Source organism: Panthera pardus, unplaced genomic scaffold, assembly GCF_024362965.1.
Source record: "Panthera pardus isolate Hobbes unplaced genomic scaffold, ASM2436296v1 HiC_scaffold_25, whole genome shotgun sequence".
NCBI lineage: Eukaryota > Metazoa > Chordata > Mammalia > Carnivora > Felidae > Panthera > Panthera pardus.
In genome coordinates this window covers 451,596-469,934 of record NW_026526821.1, presented here as the reverse complement: position 1 = coordinate 469,934, position 18,339 = coordinate 451,596, and the positions used below count along the sequence as shown (strand labels likewise).

Genomic DNA, 18,339 nt, shown 5'->3' with positions numbered 1-18,339 from the left:
AGTGCTCTGTGGAACTGGTGGGAAGGAGTGGGACTCAGGTTGCCTAGAGTGTTTTGGATTTTATTTGAAAAGTATGCAGCCAAAATAGGACGTGGACATTCTAAAAAACGTGTGGTGAAATAGGTTGATTTTTATCTGTACGGTTACGTATGTTGTGGATATGAAATATGTTACAAATAATATTCAAAATTGGTGGGCATGCTGAACTAGAAGGCACCTTGCTAACTGTGTCCCACACGAGGACCCTCGAGCTCAGTGCCTGCCTGGCGCCTGGAGAGGTCTTAAGCCTGTTTGCACGGGTGCTCCGCAGCCGTCTCAGAAGGGTGCTGGTCAGAGCTTTGAGCGGGTTTTGCCCCTTGGGACATCAGATTTGACAGTTCCTGCACTGGCGTCTTCGTTCTGGGCCTGGGCATCCCCTCAGCAACGTGGTGGCCTGACCCCGTGTGCCTTCCGACCCTTGCAGTGACATCAAGAAGGCACGGCTGCTCCTCAAGTCTGTGCGGGAGACAAACCCTCACCACCCACCAGCCTGGATTGCATCCGCCCGCCTGGAAGAAGTCACCGGGAAGCTGCAAGTAGCACGAAACCTCATTATGAAGGGGACGGAGATGTGCCCCAAGGTAAGGCTCGGGTTAGGGTTTTCCTGGAAGGCTGCACGATGCCAGCCGCGGAGGGACCCTCAGTGTCTGTAGCACACGGGGCGTCTGTGAGAGGTAGACTTGAGGTAGAATGAACCTGCCTGCCTCTTGGTGTCGAGACTCCACACAGCTGGACAGGCCAGGGGGAGGAGGCAAAAAGTGTGAAAGGGCTTTTTCCTGCTTATTTTCACTTAGAGTTTAAGGCTCATCTACGGTTAGTTTAATGGCAGGATAACCTTAACCAGACAGCTAAATTGGTCAGCTTTTCCACCCCACCTAATATAAGAGACATAAAGATTAATTCTCACTCTTAGGAGACTAGTCCAGTACTTTTTTGAAAGGTGGGGAGACTAGACAAGCTTTAAAAAGTCCTTTGAGACCCTCTAATGCACCATACATTTATTGTGCAGATGGGGTGCCCTTGGCAGTGAAAGATACCCTCTCTGAACCCTTAACACAGGACATCAGGCATAAATTAGAACTTCCCAGGCAATCCCACAGCCACATGCTGATACGTCTCCATTTCATCTGTCGATTGACTCATCATCCCAAAGGGCAGACTGTTTGTCTCTAGTAGTGTTGTGTGTTTCCCCGACTTGGACACAGAGGTGCTGTAGCGACATTCCCAAGCGTTGGCATTACGGGGCCCCCGGTGCAGGCGTGTTTGAGGCCAAGCTGACGGACTTAGGTTTGATTGTAAAACCTGGGGCCATGGGTCTGATGAGCCCAGCCCCTCCTGTTCCTGAGGCTTTCAGGGTCGCCTGCTGCTCTGCCTCAGCTTACTGCCTGCACGGACACTTCTGTTGTTTTGTTTTGCCTCACAGAGTGAAGATGTCTGGCTAGAAGCAGCCAGGCTGCAGCCTGGGGACACGGCCAAAGCTGTGGTGGCCCAAGCTGTCCGTCACCTCCCTCAGTCTGTCAGGATTTACATCAGAGCAGCGGAGCTGGAAACAGACATTCGCGCCAAGAAGCGGGTTCTTCGCAAAGGTGAGCCTCCCTGGGGCTGCCGTCACCAGCAGATGCATCTGGGGCTGTGACCCACGTGAGGCAGGCGCCACCTTCTCCACTCCTGGTGCCCGTGTTCTCACTCGGAGAGCAGACTCTTCACTGCTTTGCTCAGGCTTTTGGTGGAAGCGGTTAGGGAATGGGTGATGTTTTCAGGCCTTTTTCTGGGCTGGGTTGCCTCTGCTCTTGGAGCCTCTTGGATCGGGGGGTAGTTTCCACTCTGGATGAGGCACTCGGGTTTATATCCCACACCTGCCTTTTCCCGTTGTGTGACCTCGAGCACGGTAAGCAGTCACGCTGTGGCCCAGGTTTTCCCATCTGTAAGAACGGTGCTCATTCGGAACCTGCTTCTTAGGGCTTGATGTCGCGGTGTTTGTGGGGGGCAAGCCGGGCCAGCCCAGAGCAGGCTTTGAGGTGCCCATCTTCTCCACTGGCAGGAGCCTGACGCTGTGGCAGGTAGCATGTCATGGTTTTAAGGCTGGACCAACTGGGTGGTAACAGCAGAGCTGTGTGTTAATGGGGTCCTTCCCGTCTCACGAAACCCTTGCTGGGTCACGGGATAGCACCTGTCTTCTCGCCTGGTGCTTCAAGCAGGGTGGCTTGTGCCATCGGCTCCTGTCACAGTGAATGGTTTGTATGGCGAGGAGGCTGTCCCCACCCAGGAGTCACTGCCCAGATGGAGCCTGTGTGGTGAACTGTCGTTGTTGCAGAGCTCGCGTTAAGAGCAGCGTTTCTCCCTGCACAGCCTGTGAAGTGGATGCTGCTTCTGGTCTCTGTTCCAGAGCAGATGCGCATGAGAGGGCTGGTCTGGAGTAAACCTGTGTCAGTGGCATAACTCTACTTGAATTGGTGGTGTGGGGAAAACGAGGTATGTTTTGTAGAATTGAGGGCAGTGTTCGGTGAGAGGTTCCCAGCCCTTGTTTTTAAGGTGGGTGTTTGAATGAGATGTTAAGAGGTGTGTGACCTCAGGCCCTGCGAGTGTTCTCACACAGTTTCTGACTGTTTGTTCTCTGTGTTTGATTGAGGCCGGGCAGAGTCCCCCTTGTGCCTGTGTGTGTTCATGCGTGTTTTCCTCTCTTGGGTCTGGTTCCTGATTGCAGCCCTATGACCCGTTAAGTGCTCAGCCAGTCTTTTAAAATGAGGCCAGGAGCAGAAAGTTAGCACCTGTCTTGGTTTATAGAAATTAGCTTGTCTTTTTTTAGCCAGAAAATTAGTTCTTTAATGACAAACATATTAAACTGTGGGTAATTAGCATTATTTATTTAGGAAAGCTCTACTGAATCTCGCCTGCCACAACTCATGATGAATGGTCAGAATGTCTTTGTGGCCACTCCTTTTTCACCACCACATTACCTGGATTCATTTCCATCTGGCTTCAGATTTGGAGAGGGGAGCGGGCATGGAGGTGGGGCCTGCAGAGCAGTGTTGACTGATGGCTTTTCCAAGCTGTGCTGGATCTCTAGAGCAACGGCTCTCCTGCCTCTGCTTCTCTCAGAGAGCTGTGCTAAGGTAGAAAGAACATGGAGTCCCCAAGCTGGCCTCTGCCCCTAATCCCTGCTCTTGGTCCTGGCCTGCCCCCGGCCTCAGAGTATTTCCAAGAACAGCATTCTTTTTTTCAGATGCCTGGGGCAGAGCTGGGTGCTGCTTCAGTTAGCTCTTGGTGAGAATCAAGGTGACAGCTACTTCCATCAGTGACTTAGGACACCTCTCCAGCCCTCAGTTGCTGGCATGGGAGCTCTGGGTCTCAGCTGAATGCAGCTGACCTCTTAGTCCGTTGTTGGGAGGATTTGAACTTGGAATGCTAGTCTGACACCTGAGTGACCTTGAGCGAGGTATTAGACCTTTGAGCTGGTGTCCTTGTCTGTATAAGGGCAACATGTGGGCCTGAGGCTAGGCTATCGGCTGCCTCCTGTCAACTCGGCTCACTATGATAGACGTGAAGGTCTATGTTACTCTGCGATTAAGACAGTCATAAAAGTGGAGTTATTTTAGCCTGAAACCGTATATTTTGGTGCATAAATCATGGCAGCCTCCAGTGGCCGTCACTGTCGGGTCACTGTGAGCAGAGGGATGGCACCTGAGTGTCCTCCCTGCAGGGCCACGGCTGGAGATCATGTTGGCCTCTGTGGGATCCCATCTTCTGCTTGCGGGCATGTCTGTTCCAGACTGCTCTTTTCCTACCTGGGCTGCCCCTTGTGTACCGGCTGGCTGCAGCCTCTCAACATGGTAGCTGGCCTCTGGGAAGAGCTCTGGCAAGAGCCGAAGCGGCCAGCAACAGCTGGCTTTAGCTTTAGTCCTCCGGGCTGCTGACGAGACAGCGGTGGAGGAGTTCCCACTGTCTTCCCAAGACGTGGACACACACCAGCCCCGGGCGTCGTACCCATCTCTTGGGGAAGGTAACGACCCTGTGAGTTCAGTCCCACTGGAAAGTTCCAGATGCTAGAGACTGAATGATGAAGTTTACTTCCACTGATGTGCAGTGTAACGCGGAGAAGGGAAGCAGGGGCAAAGTAGCTAACGTGTGCCTGCAGGGGTGTACTTGTGTGTCCTCGTGTTTCTGGCTGGCCACTTGGCTGGAGGATAGGACCTTCTTCCTCCACTGCTGTGCCCTCTGCTAGCACCTTACCTGGTCAGGGTCCTTTCCTGGACCGGGGACTCGGACTGTGAACTCCTGAAGTGGCTAGGTCCTCAGCGGTCTGGCTTTCTTGGGCTGCCACACTTCCATTAACTGACTTTGGAAGTGGAAACCCTAAGCCAGGCCTTAGCACTCTCTGGGCTCTGGTCATGGGTTGTCCTTCCGCAGTACACAGTGCCACTCGGTCTCCCCTTGGGGGTGAGAGTTCGCCTCTCCAGCCAGGGCTGGTGGTGCACTGGCCTCAGAGGGCTCTTCTTTCAGTGTGGTAGAGCTGTGGCTCTGAGGCTTCCTGCAGAGTTCACAGGTGGGAACCAAGCTTTCCCAGTGGGTTGTGACCTGTAGTCTGGGGAGCTGCTTGGATGTCACTGCTTCTTCCTGGACCTGTGCGTTTTGGCTGCGTGAGAAGCACCCGTGTAGGCGGTTGCATCCCATGATGTTGAGGCCTGTGGCTTCGGGGTGTTTCTCCCAGCCGTGTTCGAAATGCTCACCAGTGTCCCATTGTTCTGCTAGGCCTTTGCTGCAAATGATGGGGATGTGGTAAGGCCAAGGGATCCCGCAGTCTGAGCCCTTTGCTGCACGTTTTTCTCTGTGAAATCGGTTTCTTGAGTACGCGGTGGATGTGTGGTGCTGGAAGGGCTCTGTAGTCAGGAAGGCGCTTCCAACCCAGAGAGAACCAGTCCCTGCCGCTCCCGATGGAATGGGTCCAGGGTGTTGGCCCAATCCAGGGGCTGGCTAGGGAATGGTTCCGGGTGAGGGAACTCAGCTCAGCGGTGGGCATCGTCAGGCCACCCTTGGGAGGGATTCCGTGAACTCCGAATGGCCCTCTGTGATCCTGCTCCGTGGCGCTGGTACGCAGCCCCGTGGATTGGGTGGGCGCGGCACGTCCCCTGAAGAGGAGGCCTGCCAATTGCTTCTGCTGGTGAGGGAGGCTCAGCTCCATTGGCAGGGAGGCCTGCCAATTCATCTGCTGGTGATGAAACCTGGCTTCATCCGGGTGCCCCCAGAAGGCCCCAGTCTGTGCCCTGATTTCAGATGAAATCAGAGAGCTGCCTCAGAAGTGCTGTGCTTTCCTGGCCAGTGACCTGAGCCGTGCTGTTCTCCATCAGCCCACCCCTGCGGGGGGCCTCCCGGAAGGCCTGGCCTCGCCCTCCCCTAGTACTCACGCTGCAGGGCTCTGTGTTGGTCTGCCTTCTGTTTTGGACTTTTTGGTAAATTGTGTATGAAGAAAGGGTTCTGTTGCTTAAACAGAGGTTTGGAAGTTTCTGGACTGCACAAAGTTGTAGCCTCTTCTGGGAGTCCGTCCCCGTTCTCTGATGTCACTCCATATGCTGGCTGCCGTGGGCCACCAAAGGAGCCCACCTGCTGCAGAACCAGTCTGTCTGCGTCAGCGCACAGCGCTCCTCAGGGGCCAAGAAGGAGCCCACACCCAGCTGGCCCTCAGATGCACACCAGCCTGGGGAGATGTGTATCCCAGGGCCACTTCTCTTTTCTTTCCCCCGGTTTCTGCACACTCACTCACGTGCAACCCTCCCGGCCAGCCCTTCACACGTGGGTGATTGCCTTCTTGTGGTTCTTAACGTTGGCTTTCAGGCCTGAGTGGGAGCAGAGATGGCACACAGCTCCCTGTGCCTCCCTCAGTTGTCTGCTGTGTCCTGGTCTTGCTTGTGATTGAAGATGTTCTGCCCTGGGCTTGGCTGTATCTGCCCCAGACTCGAGAGGACCCACATAAAGGGCTGCTCCGCGATCCTGGCCACCAAGGGAGGGATCTTTTGGCCCTGCTGGTGGCAGCGCTCTTTGTGACACAAGCATCCTGCTTCTGCTTCTGCTTTTCTGTGACCCGATTTCTTGTCTGACCTTTCTCAGCCCTTGAACATGTTCCAAACTCGGTTCGCTTGTGGAAGGCGGCCGTTGAACTGGAAGAGCCTGAAGATGCTAGAATCATGCTCAGCCGAGCTGTGGAGTGCTGCCCCACCAGCGTGGAGGTGAGTCTGGCAGACTCTGCCCGAGTCCAAGTGCGGCGTCCGGAAGCGGCGTCAGCTGAGCATGGGGCTGTGATCTCTGGGGCCGTAAGGCAGGGTGAAACCATGCGAGGCCACCTCGTAACGCGGCTGCTGGGCAGAATGGCCAGCCTGGCCGTGGTCACTCGTGCTGCTAGTGGAAGTGCAGAATGGAATCTTAGCTCGCCTCTGGCCCCTACAGAGAATTCTGTTTTGAGCACTCTTTTGCAAGGGCCTGTCCTTCTAATTCAGCTCAGAGTTTGTAAATGGGTCCTGCACAGTGGAGGGTGATAGAAAATACTAATGGCGTCTTTCTCTCAGCCCAGCATGAGAGGTCCGTTGCCTCAAACTAGTTGGGTTTCTTTAGTTTCAAACATTCTGGTTCACAGCATTCTGCGCAGTGATTTTTAGTGTCGGTTTTATGATATCCAACATGTCCTTAATTATCCTAAGGGGTATTGTGAAATTCTCCAAGCAAAATTAATCTTCATTTATGTAAAAGTAAATAGAGCCCATACACATCTTTCGTGATGAAATGCCGCAGAATGAACAGCCAGGATGTGAGAACCCCAGAAGGCTGAACACCCGGGTGTCCTTTGTGAAGTCCGCAGTCACGTCCTGCTCATCTTCTGTGCCACACCTGGAATGAGTCTGGCACAGTGTGTACATTTAACTGGTGTTTGAAATGTTTGACTGAGAATCTGTCAACTTCTCGTGTTCACCAGAGTCACTAAATAAGTCAGAAGCAGAACTGCACGGTTAATCAGATCAGGTGAAAAATGTTGCTGTATACGTTCATGGGCCCTGTTTAAAGGATCCTTGAGAGCTGTTAGAAAGAAGTTTATGCAAGCGCTGCGGCCTGTTAAGGTTGGCTCAACGTTTGACCTGGCGGGTTGCACTGAATGCTGTCCTCTTGTTTGCTGGTGTTGTCTCCCCACAGCTCTGGCTTGCTCTGGCAAGGCTGGAGACCTACGAAAATGCCCGCAAGGTCTTAAATAAGGCCCGGGAGAACATCCCTACAGACCGGCACATCTGGATCACGGCTGCCAAGCTGGAGGAAGCCAATGGCAACACGCAGATGGTGGAGAAGATCATTGACCGAGCCATCACCTCGCTGCGGGCTAACGGTGTGGAGATCAACCGCGAACAATGGATCCAGGTGAGGTCAGCAGGTAGGACTCTCCTCCGTAAGCAGCTGTGTCTCGGTGTCTGCTTTAAACATGTACGTTGGGGGGCGTCTAGGTGGCTCAGGTCATGATCTCATGGTTTGTGAGTTCGAGCCCCGCGTCGGGCTCTGTGCTGACAGCTTAGAGCCTGTATCGGATCCTCTGAACCCCTCTCTCTCTGCCCCTCCCCTGCTCTCTCTCTCTTTCAAAAATAAATAAACATTGGGGCGCCTGGGTGGCTCAGTCGGTTAAGCGGCCGACTTCGGCTCAGGTCATGATCTCACGGTCCGTGAGTTCGAGCCCCGCGTCGGGCTCTGTGCTGACAGCTCAGAGCCTGAAGCCTGTTTCAGATTCTGTGTCTCCCTCTCTCTGACCCTCCCCCGTTCACGCTCTGTCTCTCTCTGTCTCAAAAATAAACATTAAAAAAAAAAAATTAAAAAATAAATAAACATTAAAAAAAAAATAAAAATGCATGTTGGGGGGTGCCTGGGTGGCTTAGTCAGTCAAACCAAGGTCTGACTCTTGGTTTCTGCTCAGGTCATGATCTCATGGTTTGTGAGTTCAAGCCCTGCCTCGGGCTCTGTGGTGAAAGTGTGGAGCCTGTTTGGGATTCTCTGTCTCTCTCTCTCTCTCTCTCTCTCTCTCTCTCTCTCTCTGCCCCCACCTTGCCCCTCTCCCGCTTGCATGTGCTTTTTCTCTCTCTCAAAATAAATAAATAAACTTAAAAAAAAAAACACACGTTGGAGTCTCTCATAGGGTAGGGGCTGGTGGATGCTAACTGAGGGTCGTGACGCTGGCAGGAAAGCAGGCATGTGTGGCTTTTCCTTAGTTTTTATAGAGTTGACACCCTGAGGACACCTGTGGGTTGGATACCCTGAAGAACTTTCTGCACACGGACACTAGTGAATAGTACCACTTTTCGAGGAGAAATAATACGATCTAAAGAGAACAGTAGGCCTGGGGCTGGTGAAGTCTCTGAAGATCTTCTGACCCAGCTTCCAGGGTAGGCGACGTCTCCTGCCTTCCACTTTCACCACGTGAGCTCTCTGGGCCAGGACTCCCCGTCTCCTGGGGGCCCTGCCTGTAGTGGAGTCAGCCTGGGGCGGGGAGTGTTTCTTTACCCCCATCTGCTCCCCACCAAGGGCCCTATGCAGGCGGCCCTCTTGTTTCGCCTACTGCCCTTGGCATTACAAGGTGGGAAGGTGGCCTCAGGCCTCCCTCCGCCTCCTTCTTGTGTTCCTGCTGCCGCAGGTCGGCTTATAGCTCCAGTTGTCCGCCCGGGGGCCTCTCCCCTCCTGAGGAGGTGGCCTCGAGGGGTGCTGCCCTGTTCCCAGGGATCCCCTCTTGATCAGTACCTCTGCCCTGTGTGGGTGTCATGCCATGTGGCCTCTCTGTGTTTGGGCATTTTTTTTTTCTTTCTTTTTTTTTTTTTTTTTTTTTAAATCCTGGCTGCAAGGTCTCACATGTCCCTCTAAAATTCAACCGTTGAGATTCAGCCCCTTTATTTCCTTGGTGTTTTTAGCCACGTTGTTACTTTTCGATGCCTCGTTCCTTTGTGGAGACCCATGGAGACCCACGTTTCCAACTTGTGTCTTCTTCCTTCTGCCTGAAGGGCTGTAACAGTTTCTTATGTAAATTCTTCCAGTTTTTACGTGTCTGGAAACTGTATTTGATCTGTTTTTGAAAGCTGTTTTCCCTTGGTATAGAATTTAGGTTGACAGTCTTGTTCCGCAGTACTTTTAAGATACAACTTTACTGTCTTCTCTCGTGTGTTATTTCCCATAAGGCATTTGTCATCTTTATCTTTGTTTCTTCATACATATTATCTTCTCTTTCTTTTTAAAACAATTAATGACTTAAATTTTTTTTAACGTTTATTTATTTTTGAGAGAGCGTGCGCGTGCACGTGAGCGGGGGAGGGGGAGGGACAGAGAGAGAGGGAGACCCAGAATCTGAAGCAGACTCCAGGCTCTGAACTCTCCTCACAGAGCCTGATGTGGGGCTCAAACTTAGAAGCTGTGACCTAAGCTGAAGTCGGATGCTTAACCGACTGAGCCATCCAGGTGACCCTGTTGTAGCTCTTACATTTATATTTATGATTCATTTGAGTTCGTTTTTGGGTGTGGTGTGAGGGAAGGCTTTAACTTCATTCTCCACGTGCATGGCCAGTTGTCATCAGTGTAAGAGTTTATTTCTGAACTCAGTCCTAGTCCTTGGACTGTATGTCTTTATGCTAGCAGTGTGGTATTCGGATGGCTGTAGCTTTGTAGAAAGCTTTGAAATCAGGAAGTGACCTTTGTCGTCTACAAGATTATTTTAGGTGTGCTTGATTCTTTGTGTTTCCATATGAATTTTAGGATCAGCTTGTCAGTTCCTGCAAAAGAGAAACTTGGGGGGCGCCTGGGTGGCTCAGTCGGTTAAGTGTCTGACTTCAGGTCAGATCATGATCTCGCAGTCCGTGAGTTAGAGCCCCGTGTCGGGCTCTGTGCTGACAGCTCAGAGCCTGGAGCCTGCTTCGGATTCTGTGTCTCCCTCTCTCTCTGCCCCTCCCCTGCTCATGCTCTGTCTCTCTCTCTCTCAAAAATAAATAAAAACATTAAAAAAAATTTTTTTTTAAATAAAAGAAACTTGGACCAGCTGGGATTTTGATAGGGATGTCATGGGACCTGCAGATTGCCTTGGGGACTGTTGGCATCCTGACAGTATTAAGTCTTCTGACCCATGAACATGGGCTGTCTTTCCATTTATTTAGGTCTTCAGCTTTTTCAGCAATGTCAGTGTACTAGTATTGCACTTCTTTCGTTTTATTCCAAATATGTTGTTATTTTTGGTGCTATTGTAAGTGGAATTTTCGTGTCATTTTCAGGTGGTTCATTATTTGTGTATAGAAATACAGTAGACTTCTGAATATTGAGCTTGTGTGACCTTGCTGAAATCATTTATTAAATTGTAATAGATTTAATGGGTTCTGTAGAGTTTTCGGTATGCTAGATCATGCCATCTGCTTATACGATTTTACTTCTTTTTTCTTCCCCCTTCTGGATACCTTTTACTTCTTGTCTAATTGCCCTGATTAGAACCTCTAGTGAAATGTTGACTAGAAGTGGGGAGAACCAACATCTTTGTCTTCCTCCTGATCTTAGGGGGAAGTATCTAGGTTTTCCTGTGGAGTGTGGTGTTAGCTCTGTAGCTCATTGGTGCCTTAGTTATATTTTAAAGAGCTTTTCTTCTTTTCTTTCCATTTCGTTTTGGATCACTTGTATGGCTTTGTCCTCAAAGTTTGTTCTTCTGTAACATCTGATCTGCTGTTTATCTCATCTAGGGGATTTTCCACTTCAGATCTTGTAGTTTTCATTTCTGTGAATTTAATTTTGGTCTTTTAAAAAATGTCTTTCACATCTGTACAACCTTTTTTTTTTTTTAAGAGAGAGTGTATATACGAGTGGAGGAGGGGCAGAGAGGGAGAGAGAGAATCCCAAGCAGGCTCCACATTCAGTGCAGAGCCCAGTGCAGGGCTTGATCATGATCTGACCTGAAATCAAGAGTTGGACGGTCAACCAACAGAGCCACCCAGACACCCTTGTGCTGCTATTTTGGACACACAGACTCAATACAACGACTGTTTTAGTGCCCTTGTCTCCTAACTCTGATGTCTTTGTCCATCTGGGATTAATTTTGATAGATTTGTTAATCCTCTCGTTACAAGTTGCATATTCTTATTTCTTTGCATGGCTGGTAATGTTCAACTTGTTGCCAGATACCGTGAATTTCCCTTGCTGGGTGCTGGGCAGTTTTGCATTCCTGCACATCCTCTAGGCTTTCCTACTGGACGAGCTGGTGCTTTGGTCCTTTGGACCTTGCTTCAGTGCTTTGCTAGGTTGGACCCCAGCAGTAGTGGGTTTGGGACAGTTCAGGGCTAATCCCCCTGTGGAGGTGAGACCTCTCTGTGCACTGTGCCCAGTGACCTGTGTCTCTTGGGGGTTTCCAGTCTGGCCATGGAAAGAGGCACTGTTCCTGGCCCCATGTGAGCTCTGAGGAGTGCTCTAACCATTGTGGATGGTTCTTTTCAAACACTCATGCTTTGTTTGGTGCTCAGTGAAGACCCCCAGGTGGCTCTCTGCAGAGCACATCGCCAGGGTTGTCTCTCCACTGCACTTTTCTTCTCTTGTGCTTGATCCTGTGTACTGTATGCTTCTTCATCTTCTAGGGCTCAGCACCGCCTCCTCCAGCGTTCCCACCTGGGTCCCCCTCCCTTTTCTGCGGCCTGGAACTCTCCAGGCGATGAGCTGGGCTAACATGGGGCTCCCCGTGACTGCTTCTGCGTCTCAGTCCTCACAGCCCTTTGTTACCCGTGTCCAGTGTCTTGACAACGGCTGCTTCACAGGTGTTGTGTGGATTTCTCGTTGTCTCAGGAGCGGGGGCAGGGGGGCTCCGGCTCAGTCAGCAGCTTCTCTGGTTCTCTGAGGGCTTTTTGGAGGCTGACTGTGCACCTGGCAGGCCTTACCTGCTCCAGCTCTCTGCCTTCTCGGTCTCCCTGGAGCCCCGTTTTGCACAGAGTGGAGGCGAGCGCCCTGTGCCCCCGGAAATGCCCACGCACGTCAATTACCATTCCTAGCCCCCCTTTTGGGGCACACTGGCTTGGCCACAGTGAGTCCCGTTTCTTCTGCCAGCCTGTGTTTCCATCTTGTCAGGAAGGGTTACTGCAGGAGGGGGGTGGTAGGTGTCCTGTCTCCTTGCTGGTTCTCAGACCAGCTTCCTGTAAACCCTCCATTAAGACACTGGCTTTGTGCATAGAAATACACAGCACGAGCTAGAAGTTTTTAAAATTTTCCTCAAAATTTGGGGCACCTGGGTGGCTCAGTCGGTTAAGCATCAGACTCTTGATTTCAGCTCAGGTCATGATCTCACGGTTTGTGTGTTCGAGCCCCGTGTTGGGCTCTGTGCTGGCAGCTTGGAGCCTGCTTGGGGTCCTCTCTCTCCCGTCCACCCCTCTGCCCCTCCCCTGCTCATGCTTTTTCTCTCTTTCTCTCTCAAAAATAAGTAAACATTTAAAATTAAATAAAAAATAAGCTTTCCTCACAATTTGTGTTTTGCTGCTATTTGCTTCTATTTGAATGTGATGAAGGGATCTGAAGGGATCTGAAAGCACACGAGTCTTGCCTGGTCTTTTTAAGGCTAGCATATAAAACATGTCTTTGTGGTATCCTGCAAAGAGTGCTACGGCTGAGGGGTTTTGCCCTCTGACCAAAGTCACCATTTACTGAGCACCAGACTCTGCCGAACGGGTTTTCTCCTTGCCTTCTTACTTCCTACTTCCCATTCTTTGTGGAACCCAGTCCCAGCCCTGACCCCGGGCCCTGCTGGACACCTCAGGAGCCTCTGCGACAGGCCTGGCTCCACCAGCCATGCCCTCGAACCGTGTCTGCATGTACTCACATGCTTTTCCTTTCGTCCTGCTGCTGCCATTTCCCCTCCTTTGCTGGTTCTCCTTCTCTCCTCTATTTTTTTTTTATTTTAAATAAAAAAATTTTTTTTAACGTTTTATTTATTTTTGAGACAGAGAGAGACAGAGCATGAACAGGGGAGGGTCAGCGAGAGGGAGACACAGAATCTGAAACAGGCTCCAGGCTCTGAGCTGTCAGCACAGAGCCCGACGCGGGGCCCGAACTCACGGACCGCGAGATCATGACCTAAGCCGAAGTCGGCCGCTTAACCGACTGAGCCACCCAGGCGCCCCTCTCCTCTCTTCTAAATCGCTTGGTGGTTTGGCCCTCAGCCCCTTTCTGAGACTTGTCTGTGCTTCTGTGAGGGTCTCGTCTCACCACATTGCCAAGCAAGAATGGCACTTACAGGACAGGAACCCCCAAATGTGGACTCTGCTCTGGGTGCTCCCCACATCCTGGATTGCACCCCTGCTGCCCTGCGTCCCCCAGCGACATGGGACAGTACCAGGGCCTGATGTGTCCAGGATGCATCTCCTGGTTTGCCCACAAAATGTGCTAGTCCTCAGCCTTGCTCACCTCAGTATGAAGCACCACCATTTATGCCTCGTGAGTCACTGCTGACTCCTTTTTCTCATATCTCTCGTCTGGCAAGCAGTTTGAGCCTACCTTCCCATCTCTCCCTGGTCCGGGTGGCCTGCCTTGCCGTCTGTCCCTGGTCCGGGTGGCCTGTCTTGCCGTCTGTCCCTGGTCCGGGTGCACCTTGTCACCCAGTTGTGGCAGTCCTTGGCCAGACCGCAGCTTCCCCCAGACATGGCAGTGTGTCCTGTTGTGTTTCCCTGCTAATGCTCCACACAGTGGTTAGGGCTGTCCTTTTAAAATGAGACTGATTATGGAACTCCTCCTCTAGTTTAAAAAACCTCTGGTGTCTGCCTGCCCCACAGCAGTAAAACCCAGAGCTCTTGCTGTGGCCTGCAAGGCCCTGGGATCCACTTAGAGTGTTTCCTCCTTTTGTCCATTTTGAATCCTGAGTTCTAGACCAACAGATGCAAATGTTTGTGAGCTTGTGTTGGTTCTTACTACTTTGGAAGTGTGTTCCATGCAGAGCCTCGTGTGGCCACTGAGCTGTCTCCCACAGTGCTGTGCACACAGAGCTGCTTGTGCAGTGCTTGGGAGTGCATAGATGCAGCCTTGTGAAGTCCTTAGGTATTTGTCAAGCATTCATCTGCTGGGTGGAAAGGAGGGTTACCTCGCCGGGTGGGCTGCAGGAGGGCTCGATGGGCATCAGTGCCTTGGGTGCGCACCGACCTGCGGTGCAGGGGCTGTCCGTCCTCTTCATGTGGGCGTAGCCTGCCCCTGTCAGGCACCTGCAGCTCTGGACTATAGTTTTGTGTCCCTCTTGCAGGATGCTGAGGAGTGTGACAAGGCTGGGAGTGTGGCCACCTGCCAGGCCGTCATGCGTGCCGTGATTGGCATTGGGATCGAGGAGGAAGATCGGAAGCACACCTGGATGGAAGATGCTGACAGTGTAAGTCCGGCTACGTGGGCCTGAAGCACCTGTGGGGAACTAGCTGCAGGTGTGAAAGTCTTCTTGATCTGCTGATTTTTTAAAATGTATTATTTATTTTGAGAGAGAGCGTGCGTGAGCTGGAGGGTCGGAGAGAGAGGAGAGAGAATCCCAGGCAGGCTCCATGCTGTCATCACAGAGCCCGACGTGGGGCTCGAACCCACAAACTTGCAAGATCATGACCTGAGCCGAGATCAAGATTTTCAAGAGTCAGAGCCACCCAGGGGCCCCTGATCTGCTGACTTTCTTAAACATAGTTGTAGCTGTAAGGAGTACAGATTTCTCCTAACCCAGGTTTACCTGGAGAGCCACTCCTGGCAGACCTCCTGATCTGCAGTGCTCTGTGCTCTGTGTGGGCTGACTATGTGCTGTGGACCAGGAGCCAGCAGAGTGGGAGCCTACAGAGCTCTCTCAGCTGTTTTTTACCTCCCCACATCTACCCCCTGGGTTCTTTTATAACTTGCACTTCAGGAGGCATTTTGTATACGAAGCTTTTGCCTACTTTGAAATTATTTCCTTGGAATAGGCTTCCAGAGAAGAGAGAATGGGGGTCAAAATCAGTATGTATTTTAGGTATTCAGTGCCTTAAAGGTGGCTCTCTTTTTTTTTTTTTTAGCTTATTTTGAAATAATTTTAGATTTACAGATGTTGCAAACTGTATGAAAGCTTCTTATATGCCCTTCACCCAGATTCCTCCGAATTTGACCGTTTCACCACATTTGCCTTTCCCATTCCACTCACACGTGCACACACATGCACACACACCCCTTACTGTTTCTTCTGAATATTTGCGAGTAAATTGCAGAGGTCACGGCCCCTTTCCTCCAAGTACTGCAGCGTTTCTTTAAAAGACGATGTTTTCTTACACAGTCACAACATAGCTATCAAAATGAGGAAATAATGTTGACACAGTGCCATTATGTAATTTGCAGGCCAAATTCCACCAGTTGCCTCCCTAAGTGTCCCTTTCACAGGAAGGAAAAACACAGCTGGTTCTGGTGCAGCGGCCGCCCCCGGTCACAGCCTCAGGTTTCCGTGGCCCTGATAGTCTAGAGAGGGCTTTGGTCTGTCGTCGTTTTTCAGGAGTCTGACTTCTGGCCCCCTGATTGACTTTGTGACTTTGTGGCCCCCTGATTTGGGTCTCCATGATGTGCCCCCACATTGGGGTTGGGGTTCTGCATCTTTGTGGGATGTTGTGTCCTGGCAGGTTGTGTTGGTAGGTGCCTGTGCCCGTTCAACTCTGAGCAGCTCAAGTGGCATCCATCAGGCTTCTCCACTGGAAGGTTACTCTTTTTCTCCTTTCTAATTAATAAGTGCCTTGTGGGGAGGCACTCTGAGATTAAACATCCTGTTTCTTGCCAAACTTTGACCTACTAGTTTGCAGGCCCATTAATGATGTTTTTGTCCTGTATCAGTTACTATGGTATTTGCCAAATAGTGCCTTTCTTTCTTTCTTTCTTTCTTTCTTTCTTTCTTTCTTTCTTTCTTTCTTTCTTTCTTCCTTCCTTCCTTCCTTCCTTCCTTCCTTCCTTCCTTCCTTCCTTCCTTCCTTCCTTCCTTCCTTCCTATTTTTGAGAGAGAGAGAGCATGAACGGGAGAGTGACAGAGAGACCAGGAGACAGAATTCAAAGCAGGCTCCAGGCTCTGAAGTGTCCTCACAGAGCCCAACGTGGGGCTCGAACTCACGAACTGTGAGATCATGACCTGAGCCGAAGTCGGACACCTAACTGACTGAGCCCCCCAGGTGCCAAATAGTGCTTTTCTCAACACCGTTTCTTCTGTATTTTATTAGAGTTTATTAGTTGGAATTCTACAGTAATGACCTTTCCCTTATTCACGTGGGTATTTGTTTCTTTCTGTTAGGAGAGGCCAAGGATCCCTACTCCATTCTGGGAGATTATAGCCCCTGATGGCATCACCGGTGTGGAGCTCACATAACCTCTTGAGCGCCACATGTGCTATGACCCAGGGCACAGGTGCTGGCCATGCCATGCACTTCCAGGGGCCTGTGGCCTGCCGATGGTCTAGTGCACACCGAATATACCTTGGTTCTTTAGGCGAGTGGAGACACAGGCCAACCGTGATGGTTGTTAAAAGCTTTTCATTATGTAACATTTAAGACACAAAGAAGTATAAAGAGTAACAAATATGCTCAGTGTCTGTATCGAAAGGAAATTCCCAAATATGCCAAAGAATCCTAGTTTTTTGTTGTCGAGCCCCTTTTTATTCTGCATATGGAGTTAAACACTTCACTTCATTTTATTTTCCTTATTGCTTTGACAGCATAGGAGGCCTGGCGAGGGGAGGAGCGGAGGGGGGATAGACCTTGCCCTATGGATGACAGATTGTGGGAGCAGAAGCCCACGAACCATTTCAGATTTTCTTTTTCTTTTTTATTGTCTCTTGCACGTGTAGTAGAACAACACGGCTGTCTTTCACAAAGCTGTGCAATTATGGAGTAAGAGCTCAAGTCTCTGTGCTGAGAAGAGTGAAGTGTTTTCATAATACTCCCACCCCACGGGGCCCTGCCTGGCTCACCCACACCTGAGACCCCTGGTGGGCTGTCACTTGATCCAGTGGGGCCACGGATGCCCGAAAGTCTTTGTAACCGGCCTCCAGGACCTTGGTCAAAAGTCACAAAGAGTACAGACCAGTTTGTATGGGGTCTAATCCTCACTTGACATCTTCTGTCACTTTTTCAGTCACTACTGGTCAGGACACACCCGAGGCGGGGCTCTTCTTGGTTTCTGTGGTGCTTGAGTCAGATTGAGGCCACGTGACCAAGAAGGAACCCAGTCTGAACAAGGAGGTCGAAGCTGCATCCCTGTTTTTTAACTCCACACCCATTTCCACATGGTGGTCTTTGTGCAACAGGAGGCTTATAGCCGTTCTCTTGGAGAATGCAGCTGTCAGTCTGGGAAGTGGCCTTGGCTGGCTCTGTGAGGTGCCTAGCTGGTTCCATCCGTGACATTTTGATGATCGTTGCTGCAAAACTTTTGTTTCCGACACAGTTCCTAGTGGCTTTTCACTTACCTCAGAATACAAAACCCTTTCTTGGTATGAGAACGCTTCCTGCGTGTGCAGAGTGTTTAGGGCGGCTCGTTTCTCAGGTGGTCCGCGAGCATCTGGTGTTGAGTATGGGGGGCACTGACCTTTCCCCTGGGTTAGCCCGTTCCAGTGAGCGTCCCTGGCTCGTGACCTTCTCAAGAGATGGCTTTCACAGAGCGACTGGCTTTCTTGTGTTGCTTGATTCCAACCAGCGAATAAAGTCATTCTTTCTGTTTTTTTTTTTTTTTCAATGCTTATTTATGTTTGAGAGAGAGAGAGAGAGAGAGAGAGAGAGACAGAGCATGAGTGGGGAAGGGGCAGAGAGAGAGGGAGACACAGATTCCAAAGCAGGCTCCAGGCTCCAGGCTCCAAGCTGTCAGCACAGAGCCTGACGCGGGGCTCAAACCCACGAACCATGAGATCATGACCTGAGCCGAAGTCGGATGCCTAACTGACTGAGCCACCCAGGCCCCCCTAAAGTCATTCTTCAATAAGGAAAAAAAACATCCAGAGAAAGTAGCAGCAAGTGTTTATGGAAGTTCTGTTTGAGTGGATGGGTTCTTCCTTTCTCTTTTTTCAGCTGCATTTTTTTTCTTTTTTTTTTTTTAAAGGAAAGCTAGGGCACCTGGGTGGCTCAGTCAGTTCAGCGTCTAACTTTGGCTCAGGTCATGATCTTACGATTCATGAGTTCAAGTCCCGCGTCAGGCTCTGTGCTGACAGCTCAGAGCCTGGAGCCTGCTTCAGATTCTGTGTCTCCCTCTCTCTGTGCCCCTCCCTAGCTTTCTCTGTCCCTCTCTCTCTCTCTCTCAAAAGTAAATAAAACATTTAAAAAAAAAAAAAAG

General features: G+C 50.8%; 1 protein-coding gene across 1 annotated transcript in view; it reads left to right on the top strand.

The window, feature by feature from the left end:
- Positions 1 to 18,339, top strand: part of PRPF6 (pre-mRNA processing factor 6) — a 47,318-nt gene that overhangs the window by 17,959 nt on the left and 11,020 nt on the right. Inside the window, exons 8-12 of the mRNA XM_019426236.2 lie at positions 464 to 620; positions 1,463 to 1,625; positions 6,142 to 6,260; positions 7,216 to 7,434; positions 14,288 to 14,410. Of these exons, the coding sequence (XP_019281781.1) occupies positions 464 to 620; positions 1,463 to 1,625; positions 6,142 to 6,260; positions 7,216 to 7,434; positions 14,288 to 14,410 (781 nt within the window). The remainder of the gene's footprint in view (positions 1 to 463; positions 621 to 1,462; positions 1,626 to 6,141; positions 6,261 to 7,215; positions 7,435 to 14,287; positions 14,411 to 18,339) is intronic.